We start from the raw sequence: 19983 nt of genomic DNA, 5'->3' as shown, positions 1-19983 counted from the left end.
TGTTTAGCCTTAATAAAACTTTTCTAGACCTCCGAATGCAGGGTGTATCCCGGTTACCGAACTGCACAGTTTATGTGGTTGAGCCACGTTACCTAGGTTAGTGCTGTTTGCCGTCGAACTAGTGAGTTACATTGCGTTTGACACCTTCGTTGTAAAGCGAGTGTGCTGTGTAAAGGTACTGTTGAATGGCTATTTTAAATGCGTGTGGGATTGCAATGCAGCTTTCCTGAGGTTTGTTATACTATTTCAAAAGACCAACATCACTCATGAGCTTGGGTTTGCTTTCTCTGGATCAAATTCCTGGAAGTTCGGCTCTTTTTTTGCCCTGTACATTTTTCCTTGTTGTATTTATCAACAGCTGGTCTACCTGACAAGTCTTTTATTTTGTCTGTCTGATCGATGCATCTCGCAGGTCACTCTCAGAATTAGAGAGCTGATCAGCCTTCCTCGCTTCCCTTTGAAAATCTTTTTAAAATTAATTTGGACATCGGGAGCCCTAATGGGAAGCAGACGGCATGCCTGGGAAATGATGGATTTTGCCGTGTTGCCAGCCTTTTCACTCTAAAGACCGCTCTTAGTTTCAGCCTCAAGACGAGATCTCTGTTTCACCTTCCGTGTCCTTTAGCGTTGCTGCTCAACGAGTATTTGCCATCAGTTCACGCCGCTGGTTTCCCTTATCTTGAGATTTGCATTTACCCAAAACAGAGTGTTGTGAATTTCTCAGTAAAATAGGTTTGGCCTGCGTGATTGGCTTTGAGGTATCTTCAGGGAGCTATAACACAGATCAGTCCATGATTGTATTGTTCGGCTTTCGAACGCTTCATCACAACCAGTTAAAACCTCTCCCCGCAGTTTCCCCACACAGTATGGCAAGAATCCTTGCCCAGACCAGAGCCCCGTGACTTTAAAGTCCAAAACTATGGTTAGATGAAATGTGCCCAGGTGCCCTCTGAACCAGGGGGGTGAAGCTTGCCACCTACACTGGGTTAATTTGATTACAAGCGTGTAGTGTTGCTTCCAAACTTTATTTTGACTAATCAAGCTACAATGTTTGGTGGACGGGCCTTCAGCCTCTCTGCCCCCACCCTTTGGATCTCCATCCCACAGTCCCTTCGCCTCGCTCTCTCCCTTGCCTCCTTCAAGACGTGTCTCAAAACCCTCCTCTTCGATCGTGCCTGAGGTCATCCTCTTACCCGTGCCCTCCAGCCCTCCTGATCCCAATCCTAGCTCGGGTTCAAATCCCTGACTGCCCAGCTCCTTGGGATGTCCTCCCAATGTGAAAAGCGCTGTGTAAATGTCATTTGTTGTTCGCAGTTGTGGTGTACTATCATCAAATGTAACGTGTTGGTAACTCATTGACATTTCTTAAATTGCTTCAACGGTGTAAGAGTGCGGTGGTGGGTGGGGGACAGGATGGTGTTTATGAGCTGCAAGCGTTAGGGTGTAATTTGTCTTGTTTGTTCCAGCACTCTCGCTCCTCTTCATCCACGCCCTGACCTTTTCTATTAATGGATGGCACATACTGTCAAACACTAGTTACTAAATCTATTCCTACCAACTGGCTCCATGCAAAAAAAATCTGTTGCACTTTGGTCTGAAAATCTGACATTCCCTCCACCTCCGCCTCCGGAACTCCATCCCCGAATCTCTCTGCCTCGCCCCCTCCCTCGCCTCCTTGAAGGCCCGTCTCAGGACTTTCCTCTTTGACCATGACTTCAGCCCACCTCACACACCCGTAACTCCCTCTACCCTCCAACCCTCTTGATTCCAACCCCCCAGCAATGTTACATCATCTCTAAACTGTGTGATCTTACTCATTCTTTGAAGGCATTATCTTCCCTCCTGTATATCCTCACGAAAACATGATAAGACGCAGTGTCAACTGCAAGGATTATTATTGTTATTATTACTTCGCAAAGCTGCCTATATATTTCCTGACCTGAGGTGGTTGGACCTTGTGTGTCTATATAAATGCAAGTTGTTTTGTTGTATCTCTTGTGGCCACGGCTGTTCATCCTTCTTTACTCAGTTGTTCAGTCAAAAAATGCAATAATGGACTGACGTAAAACCTTCCCCCTTCTTGTTGAAGTGGAAAATAAATTTCAGAGAAGATTGGCCGGTTTGAAAACTGTTCATGTGCCTTCTTCCATAGGTTTCACAATTCATCCTGGAGACAGATGGGTGTTGGAGACTGGCAAGGTGTACAGCGTCACCATTGAAGTGTACGATAAAGAAAGCAACAAACTTTATCTGTCCGATGTGAGTATCTTTCTTCCATTTTGGGACCGTGGCTTTTCCCCCTATCCCGGGGGGGAACGAGAAGAATAAAACCACCCCCCCACTCCCTCCCCCCGTCCCCAGAACATCCGCTAACCCAAGCTAGTCCAAAAATCAGACCTATGGGCTTCTGGGCTGCACAGCGCTGGTGCTGACGTGTTCAGAAAGGTGCAAGCGGAGACTGAACGTCCCACCTGAATCGCTCGGTTGTCACAGGTTTGCCCATCAGGTTTGGCTGGTGTCACTCCCCTCCCCGGAACATCAGTGGGATTCTCTGCCTTTGTGCCTCGTGATGTATCCGCGAAACGAGAATCGGAAAAGCCACTTCGTTCAGATGTAACGCAGGATTGTGGAGTCCCGCAGTGTAGTGCTTTGACATGACAAGACGCTGTATAAATTGCAAGGATTATTATTATTATAGGATATCCGAATCAGCACTGAGATCCCGAGGGAGTACTTTGAGATCCTGGAGTCTTCACTGAACGGCTCGTACCATCGGGTCCGGGCTCTGAAGAAGGGACAAACTGTGATCGACGCCACCTTAGCCAACGTGGTTTCTCAGGTCAGTCGAAGCTTTGATTTTTACGGCTCTGCACGCGACGGCGATTGTTTTGTGCAGCGCTCCCAGACGCAATCACGCACCAAGGGTGGGATGTAAATGCAAGTTGTTCTGATTATAGTCTCTTAAAGTCCTGGGGCGTAGTGGTTAGAGCATTCGCCTCGCAAGCGAGAGGACCCAGGTTCGATTCCCGGGCAGGGTGAAAGCTTAGGCAGGTTTCCTCACTCTGCGCGCCTCTGTTTACCTGGCAATACGTAGGAACCCAGTTGTTAGTCATTTGGCAGATCACTTTCCGGAGGTAATAATCGAAAAAGATTTGGTCACTCAATCCACGACTGTTTGTGGGGACGCTGCTGTGCACAATTGGCTGCCACGTTTCGCCCACAAAATATACAGTCAATTGACCTTACAATATATTCTATGAAGCGCTTTGAAACGTCCCAATGTCATGATAAGGCACTATATCGAATGCAGGGATTATTTATTATAGGCATCACTGTGGTGAGGGGCTATAAGAACACAAGTCCTTTTAAAGGTTAATGTGGCTTTTACTGAAAAAGTAAATTACCATCTTTTGAGCGATCTATCGGACGTGTAGCTATTTTCGTGATGGTAATCGTGTGCAGCGACCCACCCTGCGTATAAACAGTGGTTTAGTTGTATAACTAACGGTTATTAAACCTATGACAAACCGGTGACCAATTATTCTGTAACTTGCAATTAAAAGCAGGGTTCCTATCTTCATATCAGAAAGTGCGATTGAAGTAATGACGTGCAAATCCTGCCCAACTGTTCAAATCCTGCACGGGTTGATTTTTTTTTGTTGAGTTTTTAAGATGAATCATTTAAGTCTGAGGAAAGCCTTTGTAAATGATGAACTATTACCCCACTGGTTGATGAGACCATAACTAGAGGGCATCGATTTGAAGATCATTACCAAAAACAACTTGTCTGACGTCACCGATATTTTTATATATATATATATATAAAAAGAGAACATAAAAGGAGAGGTTAAGGTTTCTTTCTTTAATCACACGCACACAGATACGCAGAACACCCCACGCACAGGCACACGCACATGGACACACACGCACAGACACACACGCGCACACCCCTCGCCACGGCTACATCGTCTGTTTGCCTTTCAGAGCGGAGCCGTCTTTACTCTGCCCATCCCTGTGCAGAACCAACAGGAAGTCGAACTTTACAATCCGATCGAGCTGACCCCACGCATCCTGTCGTTCCCGTGGCAACAGATGGCAGGAGCATATCAGTACGCCATCAAGGTGAGGTCTATTGACTTTTCTCTTATTTGGCGAATCGTCTCTCGATCGCGTGCCTTGGGAAGTCCTTCCGATGGAAAGGCACTGACCGTACAAAATGTAACCTGCCCGCGCTGCCGTTGTTCTGTCCGTGGAACCGAGGACATCGCCCGCCGTCCGTCCACGCCGGGAAACATTTCGCAGGCGGAACAAATAGACCCACGCAGGTCCTCGGGGTCACGCGGAAAAGATGGGGTCGTTGAACCAACAAAATGGACGAGGTTCTCAGTAATGACGTGAACCAGTCAGGAGTTTACACGCAACAATCAAAAAAAATCAAAAAGATTCCCCTTAAAAAAAAATCTCATTTTAGAAATGCTTTCTGATGACCCCCCCCCCCACGCAGCGTGCTCCCCACCCAGCTGGGATGGGATGGTTTGGTTTAGTGTGAGTTACTTATGTGCAGACCATCAGCCCTCTTCCTTTGATAAATGAGGGCTTCGGGTCTCAGCTTGTCTGTTGCGAAGCCGGAGATTTATTTGTTTGATCGATGCGAGAACTCGCGCGAGAGAGAGAGAGAGAGAGAAACTAACTGCGGCACTGGGGGAAGATTCATGGCTCTCGTTCGCTGAAAACGGTGCCATTTAACCAGGAGCCTCGGAGTCTCGATCTCGTGGCTCTGATATAGTGCTGCCTCAGCCTGAACGCCAGTGCCCCTGAAAATGAAAAAACTCCCGTGTTTCGGGGAAAATAATTTGCCAACAAAATATGTTTTCTTGATTTACTGCCATAAATCAAGAAAAAAAAACACTGCCGATTGAACACGGACTCAACTATACTCCTGCGAATGTTCGGGAGTGGTGAGGGTGGGGGGGTGCGAGAGAGGGGGGGGGGGGTCTTCTTGATGGCACCGTGGGCCACTTCCGGACCGCAAGCCCACAGGTTGACCACGCCGCTGTTCTAAAGGATGTTTCCAGTTGACATTCAGCTCCCTCTTGTCTAACGCGGCATGAACTGAATTTAATTAAAGCGCTTTCTTGCTTTGCGGAACACAAATGAATTAGCCATTGTTTTTTTTTTACTCTAGCTGCTTGTTTCAGTGTATTCCGTGTCTCTCTAAGTACATTAGTGAGATTACTCCTTAATGTAATTGTTACGGCTTGTTCGAGCTGGCTGCCTTTTGCTGCCAGACAAATTGGATGCTTTAATCCAATGACTGTTCCAATGCCCTCCTCCCTCGCCAGTCTCCCCAGCTTCACTACCCACAAACTGCAACTGATTCAGAACTCCGCCACCCATATTCTCACCCACATTAAATGCCGTAGCCCCATCACCCCGGTCCTCGCCAGGCTCCACTGGCTCCCTTTCACAGAACAGATCGATTTCCAGATCTTCTCACTCGTCTACAAATCATCCCTTCACGCCCTGGCACCTCCCTACCTTTCTGATTTATTTTGCCTCCCACTCCACTGCCCACTGCCCCCACTCATCTGGCTCTGGCCTCCTGCTCGTCCCCTCCGCTTCACCATCAGCAGCCGCACTTCCAGCCACTAAGCGTCACAGGTTTGGAACTCTCCCTCAATCCCTCAACCTCGCCCCCTTCCTCCCCACTTTTTGGTCGTGACTGAAGATCTTCCTCTTCAACCGGGTGTACGGTAACCTCCTCCCTCCTTCCTCCCCCCCCTCCCCCTCCCCCCGATTCAGGGTCAGGCTCCGCCGTATCATCATCATCATGTTAATGATGTTGTTGATGTTGATATTGACGATGGTGATGATATTGATGATGATGATGTTAATGATGATGATGAGCCTCAGCTGTGTTGTGCAGGCCACCGGTGGGAGCGGGAATTTCACCTGGTCCTCGTCCACCCTGGCCGTCGCCACGGTGACGGTGAAAGGAATCATGACGACCGGAAGCGACATTGGGTTGAGCGTGATCCAGGCCCACGATGTTCAGAATCCACTGCACTACGGCCAGATGAAGGTGAGTGACCGACTTACAGTCCTCTCACAGTCACGTGTCACCTACGTTTGAGAGCTTTGGGGGGTGGGGGAGTTGCCCAGCCGGGGGTGTCTGACACACGGGGAAACCCATCACCATTGCTTAAGTGTCTCCAAACCCAACAGAGAATTCCACACCTCCCACCTACACGTGGAGAACCCAGAGATAGATTGTTGGAATGGGATGCGCCCTCTCTCTCTCTCTCTCTCTCTCTCTCTCCTTAGAGGGCTGCATCCTCCTAATTCTGGAGAATATTAGGCACAGGTTGGCAAAATGTGCAGTCAATTCACTTTACGGTACATTCTGTGAAGCGCTCTGAGACGTCTCGAAGACGTGATAAGGCGCTATAGCAAATGCAAGGATTATTATTATGAAAATGAGCTGCCGTCAGAACATTTGGTGTTTTTTAAATTTATATAAAAAATAGAAGTGAAGCAACAGCAGACCAGGATCCTGCCTTGAAGGCAGCATTTCCTGTCAAGTGTCTCTTGGAGGTTTAGTAACCAGAGAAAGTCTGATTGAGTTGTGCGTGGTTTATGATCGGGCTCCATATGGTCGGGTAATTTGCCCCTGAGGCTTTTGGCAGCTGCTTTCTTTTTTTTTTTGCTTTGGGGGAGGAAAAAAGAGCCTAAAACCACAGCTCAAAAAGGAAAATATTTGGTGCGAATTAATGTATGATCTCTAAACCATAGAGGAGATGTCCTTCGGGTATTCACCAGCAACTCGCGGTGTGTTGTTGGTGTGTGAATTTCAGTGTTCGATTGACAGGTAGTCAAGAATGTTAGTGGATGATTCATTTCATTTGGCAGATTCAAGAATGGCCGTCAATATTTCTTTTTTGCCAAGAATGCTTGGCTATAATCTCAAAATCCCTTCACCCTTCATAAACCCTCTTAAAAATGTGTTGGCTTTGCAACATCGCTCTCAAACTCTCGGCTTGTTTCCCCCACCACAGTTCCTTATTGCTCATCGATTCCTTTCATCTGTTTCAGGCACTTTGAGAGATGAAACACTTGCTGTAAACTTGCCTTGTGGTAAAGCTGTGGGCACCTTTCTTTAACAAAGTTCAGAGAACAGCTGATTTTAAGCGAGAAAGTAGCTTTGAGAAACGATGGTATTGACTGCTCTGAGACTATTGAGGCGAGCACAATTTGCCTAAATTAGGATTTTCAGCTTATATATCATGCGGGATTATTTTGAGGCAAAACACGGTGTATAAACCCTGCATTTTATTGCCATTAGAGTGCTAGGCTTCTCTATCAGAATTGGAAGATTGACTGACAATAATTTGGTGAAGCTGACACTGGAGCGAGCAATACTGAATTTCCATTCCGCTGGTAACTAATTCCCAGTGCTCCGGTTTAACCAGTAGTCTGACAGCGCCTCATACACACATCGCTGACTAAAATGCTTGTGTTTCGAGCTCCTCCGAATTCATCAATTCTCACTGCATCTGTTTCTGCTGCTTTCTGATCTACTCCCATTCCCTGCTCTCTCTCTCTCCCTCCCCATCGTGTCTGTGCTGGAGCTCTCTACTCTAACCCCATTCCCTGCTCTCTCTCTCTCCCTCCCCATCGTGTCTGTGCTGGGGCTCGCTCCCCCACTGGAGCTCTCTACTCTAACCCCATTCTCTGCTCTCTCTCCCTATCGTGTCTGTGCTGGGGCTCGCTCCCCCACTGGAGCTCTCTACTCTAACCCCATTCCCCTGCTCTTTCCCTAAACCTTTCATTACTCTTTTTCAAACGCTACAATTATGTTCCCCAGCACATTTTCCATGGCTGTTAATGACAATGAACCAAGTGTATCTACACATTTTTAATTAGTTAAAATCCGACGTCAGTTCTGTTCTGCTCCCTTGAAGCTTAACCATCCTCCTCTGTATGTAAGTCAACAAGATGAAAGCTAGTGCACATTTTATACTGACAGTGCAATCAAATTGCTTGTAAAGCCTCACTCACTCCAGAGCAGAGCTGTCTGTGCAAGGTCAGCTGCACTGTGGCTGCTTCCCAGTAATTTACAGGATGAAGGAGTTGAAAGGTGGAAGTAAACAGCAACATTGAGAGTCCTGACATGTTTTTGTTGGCCCTCTGCTATGCACTCTGCTCTTCTGACTCCAACCTCCTGCTCGTTCCTCACTCCCTGTGTCCCACCATCAGCAGCTGAGTCCCTCCTACCCCCACCCTCCCTGCTCTCCTACCCCCCCACCCTCTCTGCTCTCCTACCCCCCACCCTCCATGCCTCCTGATCCTACCTCCCAGCTCAGGTTGCAAATCCTTGACTGTCCAGCACCTCGGGCCATCCTCCTAATGAGCAAGGCGCTGTGTAAATGTCATTTGTTACACCCCAACTCTCTGGGAACTCCTCTCACTTCACTCCTTCTCTCCCTGCCTTCAAAGCCCTCTGAATTAGTCAAATCGTTCCATCTGTCCTCCGTGCTTGTTAAGCGCTCCAAGAAGCTAATCTGCATGCAGGGTGCCATGTAAGTGCAAGTTGTTGTTGCCCAAGAGGCCGTGGGTTTGATTCCCGAGCAGAGCAAAACCGTAGGCAATTTTCCTTCCTCCACACACCTCTGTTTAATGATGTGACAAAGTGCTATATCAAATGCAAGTGGCATTGTTGTTGTTGTTGATGATGATGAAACCCAGCCCCTGTTTCCTTTCTGTGCAGGTGTACGTGATCGAGCCGACCCAGATGGAGTTCACACCTTGTCAGGTAGAGGCTCGGGTCGGGCAGACCCTGGATCTGCCACTGAGGATCTACGGGCTGATGAACGTGGAGACGAAGGAGACCGTGACCCTGACCGACTGCTCGCACTTTGACCTTGTGGTGGAGGTTGAAAACCGCGGAGTCTTCAAAACAGTGGCGGGTAATCACGTCCTTAACCTTTTTCTCATCAAAGTAAACTCAGGGACGTTCGTAGGTTGATGGGGACTCTGAGCTCACGGTGGGGGCTGACAGCCTTCCCCACGGTGACTGCCTGGGGGTGAGCAGCACTGCATTGTCGGGGACGCTGTCCTTCGGATGACGCATTCTCAAGCAAGTGCCTCAGTCGAGTGCTCCAGGACACTGACCTGCGCGAGGGACCCTGTACGAATGCGAGGTGTTTGTGGGACAGTGCCGCGGGCAACTTGTCCGCTGCGTTAAGCAGTCACTACACTTGACAGTGATAACTGTAAAGCACTGCGAGAGGCTTTGACAGGGTAAAGCGCTGTAAAATACAAGCTCTTTCTTTGCACTGTATCGGTGGTGATTTGCAACCCAGCGTCTTGCCCTGAGGATTGCTTAATCAGTTGGGGAAGGGGGAAATTAATGATAGGCAAAGCACCAGCCAAGCCCCTCGTCATTAAGCTGCAGATACTAAATGCACGTCGACAAGGAGATACATGATGTTCTTCATGCCAGAAATCTCACAACCCTCGGTGTGACGCTGCTGATTAGCTTGGCTGAGGGATAGTGAAATGCTACGTTTTGTTATTTGCCTGATTCATCTGTGTTAATGAAAGGGGAGATGAATTGGATATTTTCGAAGAGTCGGGCTGCTGGGACAATGCAAATGTCAGGCTAAATAAAGCACCTGGTCAGGGATGAATCAATGGGATTGCAGAGCTATTGGAGATGTTATTACATTGGGCGTAGGGAGGGAGGATGGGGAGAAACTGTGCAGGAGATTGAATGGATCTGGTGCAGAAATTGAAGAGGATTAAATTCTCCTAATCCTTTCATGTCAAGAGGATATCTCAAGGCATTTCAAATGGTGTATTGTATTCAAATGGTGTCATCACTGTATATTTGGTAGGTGGAATGGATTGAGTGTAGTCAATGGTGGACCTAACGGGGTCTTCTCCTATTCCACCCTCTCCTAATTCTACTAGAGATTGATAACCTGGTAATGAGGATAATAGATGGAGCATTTTTTTTTTACACAACTCACAACATGGCAAATGCGTTCAGGTTGTGTGAATGTTGATTAAATGCTAAAACCTCCCATTTAAAAAGAAAAACAACAATTGGTCACTCAATCCACGGCTGTTTGTGGGACGCTGCTGTGCGCAATTGGCTGCCGCTTTTCATCCACAAAATGCACAGTCACTCCACTTTACAATGTGATTCTGTCAAGCGCTTTGAGATGTCTCAGCCGCGTGATAAGGCGTTGTATCAAATGCAAGGAATATGATTGCTATTATTTTAACTCTTTCGTTAACAGGGAGACTGAAACCGGGATCCGAGCACTGCAGTGGGGTAAGAGTGCAAGCGGAGGTCCAGGGTTACACCACGCTGATGGTGAGCTACAACCACGGCCATATCTATCTCACCGCCAGCATCACCATCGCGGCTTATCTGCCTCTTATCGTAAGTACCTTCTACTGAAGCAGCTTCAGTCCCGTAGCGCAGTGATCAGCGGGCTCGCCTCACAAGCAAACTGCTCTTTATCTCAGGCTGTGGATCCGGTCTCTGTCGCCCTGGTGACTTTGGGATCGTCCAAGGACATGCTGTTTGAGGGCGGGCCCCGGCCGTGGGTTCTGGAGCCTTCCAAGTTCTTCACCGAGCTCACGGCAGAAAACAAAGAGAGCATCGTTCTGGACGTGGTGGGATCTCCGACACTCAGGAACCAGCCGCAGCACCTGGTGAGAGCCACCTGCACGGCCCTGGGAGAGCAGGTGAGAAGCCGGTCCTTTGAACACCTCGTGTCTGTGGGGAGGCTGGTGTGAGGGGGGGCGGTGGTGGAGGGCAGGGCGAAACCTTAGGCAATTTCCTCACTCCTCTGTTTACCTAGAAGTAGGAACCCGCTTGTTAGTTGAACAGTGGATCGCTTTTCGCGGGAAATAATACTTCCAGATGAATAAATTTAGTTGCTCAATCCACGACTGTTTGTGTGCACAATTGGCTGAAGCATTTCGTCCACAAAATACACAGCCACTACACTGTACAATATATCCTGTGAAGCGCTTTGAGACACCTCAACGACGTGATAAGGCGTTATCTATCAAATGCAGTAACAACGACGACAACAAATCACATTTACACAGCGCCATTCACGTCGGGAGGACGTCCCAAGGCGCTGGACAGCCAGCGATTCGAACCCGAGCTGAGGGTTGGGATCAGGAGGGCAGGGAGGGTGGGGGGATTATTATCATAGTTATTAGGATTATCATTATAGGGGTCTGGAGGGGGTGGAACGGACTGCTTTTAATTTTAACTATATTTTTATTTGATGTTTTTCTCCCATTCTCCCTTCAGGTTTTGGCTTTGACTGTGAGCAACCAGCACAGCCTCAAGAACCCCTTCCCTGCGGTGGAAACCGCAGTCGTCAAATTTATCTGCACCCCTCCATCCCGGCTAACTCTGGCCGCTGTGTATCTGGTTCCCCAGCTGGATCTCTCCTGCCCCTTACACCAACAAAACAAGCAAGTGGTGAGTCTCTGTAACCTCATCGCGATCTGAGAAATCCCAGCATCGTTCTGTTGCTGGCCTTTTGGTTCGCTGCAAGTTCAGCAAACTTCCCCGTCTCCCCGGGCGACGGTGCTGGTGACGAGCTCAGGCGCTGGCAATGAACACACAACCACGGTGCTGGAATACCAAATGTCTGTTGATTTAGTAATGTAGCATCGTGTGGAATTGAGGACAGTTCTCAGATTTTCCCTCTCATTCCCCCCCCCCCGCCCCCCACACACACACACACACACACACACAATCTTGCAGCTGTCATTTGTATAATGGTTACCATGCTTGCTTGCGAATGCACAGTCACTACACTTAGCACCAATTCCGTGACAAGTACTTTTGAGACATTTTAATATTCTTGATATTTGTGGGGAAGTCGCTGGGCACAATTGGCTGCCGCGTTTCACCCACAAAACACACAGTCGCTCCACTTTCCGGTACACCCCGTGAAGCGCTTTGAGACATCTCGAAGACGTGATGAGGCGCTCCATCAAATGCAAAGATTATTATTGTTAAGTTATTGTTGTGACACTGTCTGCCTCCCAAGGTTCCTGTGTCGAACTACCGTAACCCAGTCATCGAACTAGCTGCGTACGACCAGCTGGGCCGAAAGTTTGACAACTTCTCTTCCCTCGACCTGGTTTGGGAATCCACTAGAGTCTCGCTGGCCAGCGTGGAGGAGAGCACGCCCATCCAGATGGTCTTCAAGAACGACGGGAAAGGACAGAAGAAGCAGCATGGTACTGACAGACGTTACAAAGGAGTTCATTTGGAACCTGCACCTTGGCCTTGTTGAGTTGTTTTTAGTTGGTGTCGTGATCTGGAATCGCTTGTGATTCTTTTTTTTTTTCTTTTACTCTCTGTCTTTCCAAAAGGTCTCCAAACCGTTCTGGTCCATCGTGAATCAGGGACCACTTCTATCACGGCGACTGTGATCAGCTATCAGCAGGAGCACCTCAAAGCAGCGAAAGTTAAAGCTAAAGTAGGCGACACAACTTTTTATAGAGAGTCTCTGCGGAGAGCACATCTTGGGCTGATTCACCGGGTGCTATTCCCTTTTAATGTGTCGCCTCCTTGTCTCTCAGTGGATGGATTTCACCATCCTCCCTTTAAATTCTCTCTGCCCTCTTTCTTTCTTTCTCTCTCTCTCGCTCTTTCTCTCTTGCTCGCTCTCCGTCTCTGCAGTCTACTCCAGCGCTGTGTTCCCAGCCCACCGCTCTGTTTCTGACCCCTGTGCTTCACGTTGCTCACTGCAGCTTGACAGCAATGACTGTGAAGAGTTTGGAGACACTCTTTGACGTGATGCAATGCCTCAAAAATGCGCGCTCGCTCTTTCCCTCAGCCACTGGAGGCTGAGCCTTCAACCTCTTGAAATCTCTTCCGAAAAAAACTCTTGAATTTCAGTCTTGTACCTCCTCTCCCACTTCCATATAAACCCCCAAAGACCCGGCTCTCTCCAACAGCTCTGAATTCCTCCTGCTGTTGACATGGCGCAGTGAGGCCCCCTGGCCCGGCATCGTGCTCCGCCACTGTCAAGCGCTCTGCGACGCTACCCTACGTGAGGGGCGCTGTGTAACAACAACAACAACAACAACAAGATTCCATTTATAAAGCGCCTTTCACGTCAGGAGGACGTCCCAAGGCGCTGTAAATATTGTTGTTGACCAGCGCTGTCTTTGTTAAGCGCCCGGTGTGCCGTGTTCTGCTCTGTTCAGCTGTGCTTCGGGTTGTCGGATAAATCAAAGGGGAGCCTCAACCCTAGATATTTCTTTCCCCGCAGTACGATCCCTTGTTCCCTGTGTCGACTACCATCGAATTGTTGCTTGTGGAGGATGTTAAAGTCCACCCCAATAACATCACCATTTACAACCATCCCAACGTGAAGGTAAACAAAGCTTCTTGGCTTCTTTGCGTGGAAGCACATTCCATTGTCAATCCAAACCGTCATCCAACTCAAATGCTTGAACCCTTTTTTTTTGACGGTTGGTTTGTTGTCGGTCACAGGCCGAGCTCTCCCTGCAGGAAGGCTCCGGTTACTTTCTCATCAACACCAGCGTGAGCGATCTGGTGAGCATCACTTACAAGGAAGCCCAGAGCGTTGCTCAGGTCAGTCGATCGGTCAGTCACTTACATTGGTGGGGGAGAGGGGGGTGGAGGAGGAAGGGACTATTGGCCTGACCATTCCCTAAGGGATTCCTTGATGGAGGGTCCACAAGTCCATCACTCGGGAACTCAGTCCGACTCGATCCACGTCAGCTGTATGGGGACTGATTGCTGCCATGGGAAGTTGGTTGGGTGGGGATTCTGAGAGCAATACAATACAAAATTACATCTGTACACCGCCTTTCACGTTGGGAGGACGTCCCAAGGTGCTGTAGCCACAAAGGGAAATGTCTTCTGACCCAAGCAAACGACACAAAGGGAAATCTCTTGCAATCACTGTATTTTACTTTAACGACAAGTGATGTTAGGGGGTCACTGAGCACTCAAGAGGTTCTCTTCCTGTGAGGTGCCCTCTGTAATGTGCAATGTGCTGGGGATGTCTACAGGTGCGGCCCATCCACCCAGGACTTCTGACGGTGATGATCCATGATTTGTGTCTGGCGTTTCTGGGACCGGCCAAGGCGGAGGTCCACGTGTCTGACATCCTGGAGCTGTACATACGCGTGGTGGACAAGGTGAGTGACATTCCCCCCCCAAACGTCCATCCGAGATGCTTGTTTTTGAGGGTCAACGGAGTGTTTTGACACACGTGGAAACCCGTTACCGTTGCTTAAGAGTCTCCACACTCAACTGAGAATTCCACACATCCCATCCCACCAACACCTCCAAATCCCAGAGATAGATTGCTGGAATAGAATGCACTCTTCTCTCCCCAATTCCTGAAAGTATTAGGCGCAGGTTGGCAAGAGCCAAGGCTTGGGGTGGGGGGAGCCCAGAGTGTGCGTTGGGGTAACTGCTGGAGTCTAACCAGCTAACACCACACAGCTTGGCCATTGAGAGTGCTGTGCCTTCAGACACTTTCTCATTGACCTCGGGGAACTCTGTGTCTGTCTCGAGCGCTGTGAGATGTTATCCTGACCCAATTAAAAAATACACCTTGTCGTTGTGATGGTGTTGCAGCTTCTTACTTGGTTTCGTAGTGTTTGCTTTGTTTGTTCCCGCTCACCAAAACTGCTTTTTTTTAATTAAAAAAAAGGGCCAAATTAAACGGGGAATTTGAGGCGCTGAGCAGTGAGTTCCCTTATCTGCCTGTTAACTGTTGGATGATTGTACCCAGCTGCCTGATCTCAGATCTCACTCGGAGAGTAGAGTGTTTACTTTAGTTTTGATTTCTCTGCTGGAAACGTGACCTTCACTCTGTGTTGCTCAGGTGGAGATTGGTAAAACGGTGACAGCCTACGTGCGGGTTCTGGATCAATCCAAGACTCCGTTCCTCTCCAAATACTTCCCCTTCATGACCTTAAAAGTGAAAGCAGCCTCTCAGCTACTTTCCCTGGAGTGAGTATGCGCTTTGTGTTTCTGCACAGAAAGGAATGACGCTCAGAAACTCTTCATTCGCCAACCGCCAGCCTCCCGCCATCCTCCACACGCACCACACATGCACACGCACACACAGACGCCAAATTATTGGCACTGGGCTCCATTGGTTGGTTTGGTTAATAACTTTGGTTATTAATTCTTTGCTGTTGCTCTCCTGCTGTCGGCCTGGGTTGCTTCTCTCTGAATCGCCTTGTGTCTGTTTCAGGCCGCTGGACGATGCCCTGGACGGTTACACGGCCAGCTTCTCTGTGCAGGGAGCGGCCATCGGGCAGACCAGCCTGACCGCCACCGTCACCAATAAACACGGCAAAAAGCTCAGCTCAGCACCGCAGCAAATCGAGGTGATCCTGCAATATCCTTCGCGATCCTACGATATCCTGCTCCACAATCCCCCAAATAACCTTGAACTCACGTGAAAGGCACTATACTAATGTCATTTGTTGTTGTTGTTGTCTAACTGATGCTCCAATGCAGAGCTGAGGATGTCTGTCCTGGCCAACAATCTCCCAAATAAAATTGTTCACTCACTCCACGACTGTTTGTGGGGACGTCGCTGGGCCCAATTGATTGCCATGTTTCCCCCCCAAACACACAGTGTATCCTGCGAAGCGCTTTGAGACGTCTCAACGACGTGATAAGGCGCTGTATCAAATCTAAGTATTATTATAGTGTTCGATGTTTAACACACAAAGTCTCGCAAGCGAGGACTCGGTGGAATTCCAACCCCGTGCTTCTGTGTAAAGAAATTTGGGCAGTGGCGTGAAGTAGCCTGCGCGACTGTTAATGACGGGGAAGGTGTCCGGCCGAGACAATTCAGGGGACCTTAATCTGAAATTGAATCTTTAATACTGTGCCTTATTTTTCTCTCCCTCTGCTTCCGTAGGTATTTCGTCCCTTCAGACTGATCCCAAGGAAGCTAACCCTGATGGTGGGAGCTATGATGCAGGTGCGTTTGTAAAGTCAGGAATTTCGATGATTTTAATATTTATAGCGTCTCTCTCTCTCTCTCTCTCCCACTGAGGAGTATCTCTGCACAGCTCAGCCTGTCCTCCCCTCTCGATACCTTGACTTTAATTCTGGACGTCTCCTGCAGATGAGCTCCTGCTCTGTTCTTCCCTTCTGTTAACCTAGGTTTGGAGGCGGGCGGTGTCGTGGGGGGTGGAGGGGGGGCTGGGGAACGAATGCGGCGAAAATACAATACAATTCCCATTTTTTACATTACAATACCACACAATTTACATTGTCTTGTGTGGCGTCCTGTAGTGTAGTCGTTAGAGCGCTGGCCTGGCGAGCGAGAAGGCCCAGGTTCGATTCCCGGACAGGGTGAAACCTTAGGCAGGTTTCCTTACTCTACACACACACACACACACACCTGTTTATCAGCAGTCAGTAGGAACCCGGTTTTTAGTCGATTGGCAGATCGCTTTCCGGGGGTAATAATCCCTCCACCCAAAAAATTGAGTGGTCACTCAATCCACGACTGTTTGTGGGACCCTGCTGTGCGCAATTGGTCGGTCAAACCACGAGTGCGCTAACCACTACGCTACAGGACACCACTGATGTGAAATGGGTCACGTCTTGTTGCAGATCACTGCTGAGGGAGGCCCTCAGCCTCAGTCCAACATCATGTTCTCCATCAGTGACCTGAGCCTTGCCAAGGTCAGTAACATCGGGCATGTGAAGGCCCTGGCGGTTGGCAATGGGCGAGTGACTGGTGTGGTCCAGGCCATCGATGCCGAAAGTGGCAAAGTGGTGGTGATCTCCCAGGTAAGTGACGGCCAACCTCCGAGTCCAAAACCGCACAGTGATCTCTTGATATCACAGTCCTAAACCCCCGATTGCCCAGCGCCCTGGGACGTGTCTTTCCAACTCGAAGAGGTGCTATACAAGTGTAATTTGTTACTGTTGAGAGGTTACGGAGGAAACTGCCTGGCAATACTCTCACTGTGTGTTTGCTCTCTATATAAGTGGCCGTACTTTCAGGCCACTACACCCTGAAACTGTGGAGCGCTCTCCCTCTGTCCCTCCGCCTTGTACATTCCTTCCCCATTTTCGGGTCGTGCCCGAAGAGCTTCCGCTTCGACCGCGCCTAAGTCCCCTCCCCCCCCCCCCCCCCCCCCAGGCTCGGTGTCGTGCTCCGCCACTGACAGGCGCTCTGGGACACTAACCCGAGTGAGGGACGCTGCGTAAATGCAAGTTGTTGTTATCAGGACGAAGTGGAGGTGGAAGTTTTCCAGCTGAAGTCCGTGAGGATCCGAGCCCCCATCACCAGGATGAAGACGGGCACCCAGGTAATGTTCCCATTTAGATCTCGCTGATCGAGCCTTCCCAGCGTGCAACTTCGATTCAATTACAATAAAGCCCTGCGTTTTCTTTGGCGACGTGTCGACCGCCAGCTCGCAAGCCCGCTGTGGGATACGGTGAACATGTCTGAACGTCTGCCGGTGTTGAGTTGGTGCCTCTGGCACCTCGTTGTTGGTGGTTCTGATTGATTGCTCTTGGTTCCCAGATGCCGGTCTACGTAATGGGAACGACAGGCAGCCAGATGCCATTCTCCTTCGGCGACGCAGTGCCCGGCCTGACTTTTCACTGGACAGTCACCAAGAGAGACATCATTGACTTCAGCACACGGCATTCAGAGGCACGTACGGTCAGCTGTTGGGCTTTAGGGTGAAGTTCTTGCTCGCTTTATTGCGGTGTCTGAAGAGTAATGGGAACGGCCAATTGCAATCCACCTGACCGTTCCCAAATTAAATAAAGCTCCGACACTATCTCTCAATCAACTTCTGCAGCAAATAGCAATCTGATTCCTTCTTGGAAGATGATCAAACGTACAGTCAAAGGAGTAGGTCTTGAGACGGACCTTTACTAAGATGGTTTTATATCTGTTTGTCCTCACAAAACGTGCGAATGGAGAATTGTTGGGTGGGAACTGATGGGTTATGTTTTTCCTCGCTTGCTCTTTTGACATTTTCTTCTCGTTTTCTAGGCATCTTTTCAGCTCCTGGACGCCAACAACTTTGCAATGAACGTGTTCAGCAAAACCAAGGGGAGAACGGGGCTGAGGGTGGTGGTGAGAGCGGTCGATCCTGCAGCAGGCTCGTTCGAAAACCAGGCCCAAGAGTTGTCGGACGAGATCCAGATTGAGGTACCTTTTTTCCCCACACGACAACTTGTATTTACGCAGCACCCTTCATGCAATTGCTAGACAAAAGGTCCATCTAGTTTGCCTTCCACCATCCAGACAGTCGGGTGCACCACATGTCATGTTCCCAAACTATATGCTGTAATCCCGAGATTTTCCTAAAAGAAATCTACGCACTGTCCTTTCACAGGTGTTTGAGAAACTCCACTTGTTGAGTCCGAGTACTGAGGTCGAGCAGCTGTTAATGTCACCAAATTCCTTCCTCAAACTTCAAACCAACCGGTAAGTGTTTAGAGCAGCTGGCAGTGCCGTCCTACCTTCTCTGTGAAGTCTATCTACCCTTCCCCGGCAATGAATCTGGTGCTTTTTAAAGTAAAGTGGGTTTGTATCCACCTGACTGATTGATCTCAAGTGATCTTGGCTTGGGTTCTTCTCTGTCCCTTCTATTGGGGAGGGGTGGGGGGATGGTGAGAGCAAGCTTCCCTGCTTGATATCTAATTTGTGCTGTTCCCAAAAAAATAACATAACATGAGGCGTGTGTGTATGACAATCTTGTAATCTTTTCTCCCTAACCTACTACTCCAATTGCCCCAAAACAAGTGTCCGTTCATCTCTCGCTCCTAAATTCCCTCGACCTGTTCCGCTTCGCTGACTCTCTGAACCTGTGACTTCCAGCTTCTCATCACTCCCCTCGAGAAGAAATTCTTTCTCTTCTAGGTCCTAAACCCACTTTAATAATAATCATCTCAAAACGCTTCACAGAGCCACAAACGTTAAGGTTATGTCCTCTGAAAACAGATGGTGTGGAGTGGGGGAAAATGCTCATTATTTTGTAGTGTAATATAACAGGGAGTACTTAATATTATAATATTGTATTATAATACTATAGGGAGAATAGATGCTTATTTTGCTCTGATAATTCTAACCACTCGGATCAAACCGCTCGCCTGCGAGACTTTTTTTATCAGCGTGACAAGTGGCCAAAACCCAAAATAAAAACGACCTGTGATTTTAGAATAATTCAAAAGTCAAGTAGCGACGATGGACACATAAACCGTACGCGCTTGAAGGAGCAACAATTAGTGATGTGGAGCAAACCAGTGGTCTAATGTGTATGCGTGTCAGGGGTGATTTGGCCGGCTTGTCTAACTTATTCCACTTTCCCACTTTGGTCGGAGCAGAATTAGCTCTTGCGAGACCGATTGCTTTGGCAATGAGAGTGTTATAAATGTGCAGGAATGGAATTAGTGTCGGGGAGCAATTGAGTTTGACATAACTACGGCCAGTGGTTTTTGTGGAATTGTGCTGCTCGATAATTTGGGAAGCGTGTGGGGGGGAAATGTATTTTATCCAATTAAATGTAACATGACATTTGCTAAACTAGACATATCTTAACCCTCGGAGTGCCATTGTGTGTGTGGGTTGGGAGGTAACTGCTGATTGGATCAGCTTGTGTATTGGGAGTCTAGAATTTCAGTGAGCAACGTGCTCAAATCTACGGGGTTAGAAGAAAATGTCGACACTCAACCCACGACTGTTGGTGGGACGGCTGCTGTGCGCAATTGGCTGCCGCGTTTCGCCCACAAGTACACAGTCGATCTGCGAAGCGCTTTGAAACGTCTCAACTGTGTGATATGGCGCTAGATCAGATGCAAGCGTTACGTATTGTATCTTACCGGGTTCAGAGTGGGGGGAGGGGGCGGCAGGTCGAGGCCCAATGTCGTGGCACTCCAAAGGGTTAAATGCCATGTGG

General features: G+C 48.8%; 1 protein-coding gene across 1 annotated transcript in view; it reads left to right on the top strand.

Moving 5' to 3' along the window:
- nup210 (nucleoporin 210) overlaps positions 1-19983 on the top strand; it is a 45794-nt gene that overhangs the window by 13711 nt on the left and 12100 nt on the right. Inside the window, exons 9-30 of the mRNA XM_007903395.2 lie at positions 28-96; positions 2153-2259; positions 2699-2839; positions 3985-4122; positions 5927-6082; positions 8768-8966; positions 10305-10450; positions 10537-10758; positions 11339-11512; positions 12090-12282; positions 12418-12524; positions 13323-13427; positions 13547-13648; positions 14092-14220; positions 14916-15043; positions 15291-15426; positions 15969-16031; positions 16673-16852; positions 17296-17376; positions 17595-17726; positions 18075-18233; positions 18421-18512. Of these exons, the coding sequence (XP_007901586.2) occupies positions 28-96; positions 2153-2259; positions 2699-2839; positions 3985-4122; positions 5927-6082; positions 8768-8966; positions 10305-10450; positions 10537-10758; positions 11339-11512; positions 12090-12282; positions 12418-12524; positions 13323-13427; positions 13547-13648; positions 14092-14220; positions 14916-15043; positions 15291-15426; positions 15969-16031; positions 16673-16852; positions 17296-17376; positions 17595-17726; positions 18075-18233; positions 18421-18512 (2959 nt within the window). The remainder of the gene's footprint in view (positions 1-27; positions 97-2152; positions 2260-2698; positions 2840-3984; positions 4123-5926; positions 6083-8767; positions 8967-10304; positions 10451-10536; positions 10759-11338; positions 11513-12089; positions 12283-12417; positions 12525-13322; positions 13428-13546; positions 13649-14091; positions 14221-14915; positions 15044-15290; positions 15427-15968; positions 16032-16672; positions 16853-17295; positions 17377-17594; positions 17727-18074; positions 18234-18420; positions 18513-19983) is intronic.

This window comes from Callorhinchus milii, unplaced genomic scaffold, assembly GCF_018977255.1.
Source record: "Callorhinchus milii isolate IMCB2004 unplaced genomic scaffold, IMCB_Cmil_1.0 Scaffold12, whole genome shotgun sequence".
NCBI classification, from domain to species: Eukaryota; Metazoa; Chordata; class Chondrichthyes; order Chimaeriformes; family Callorhinchidae; genus Callorhinchus; species Callorhinchus milii.
The sequence above is the reverse complement of the archived record's forward strand: the minus strand, read 5'-3'. Positions and strand labels throughout refer to the sequence as shown.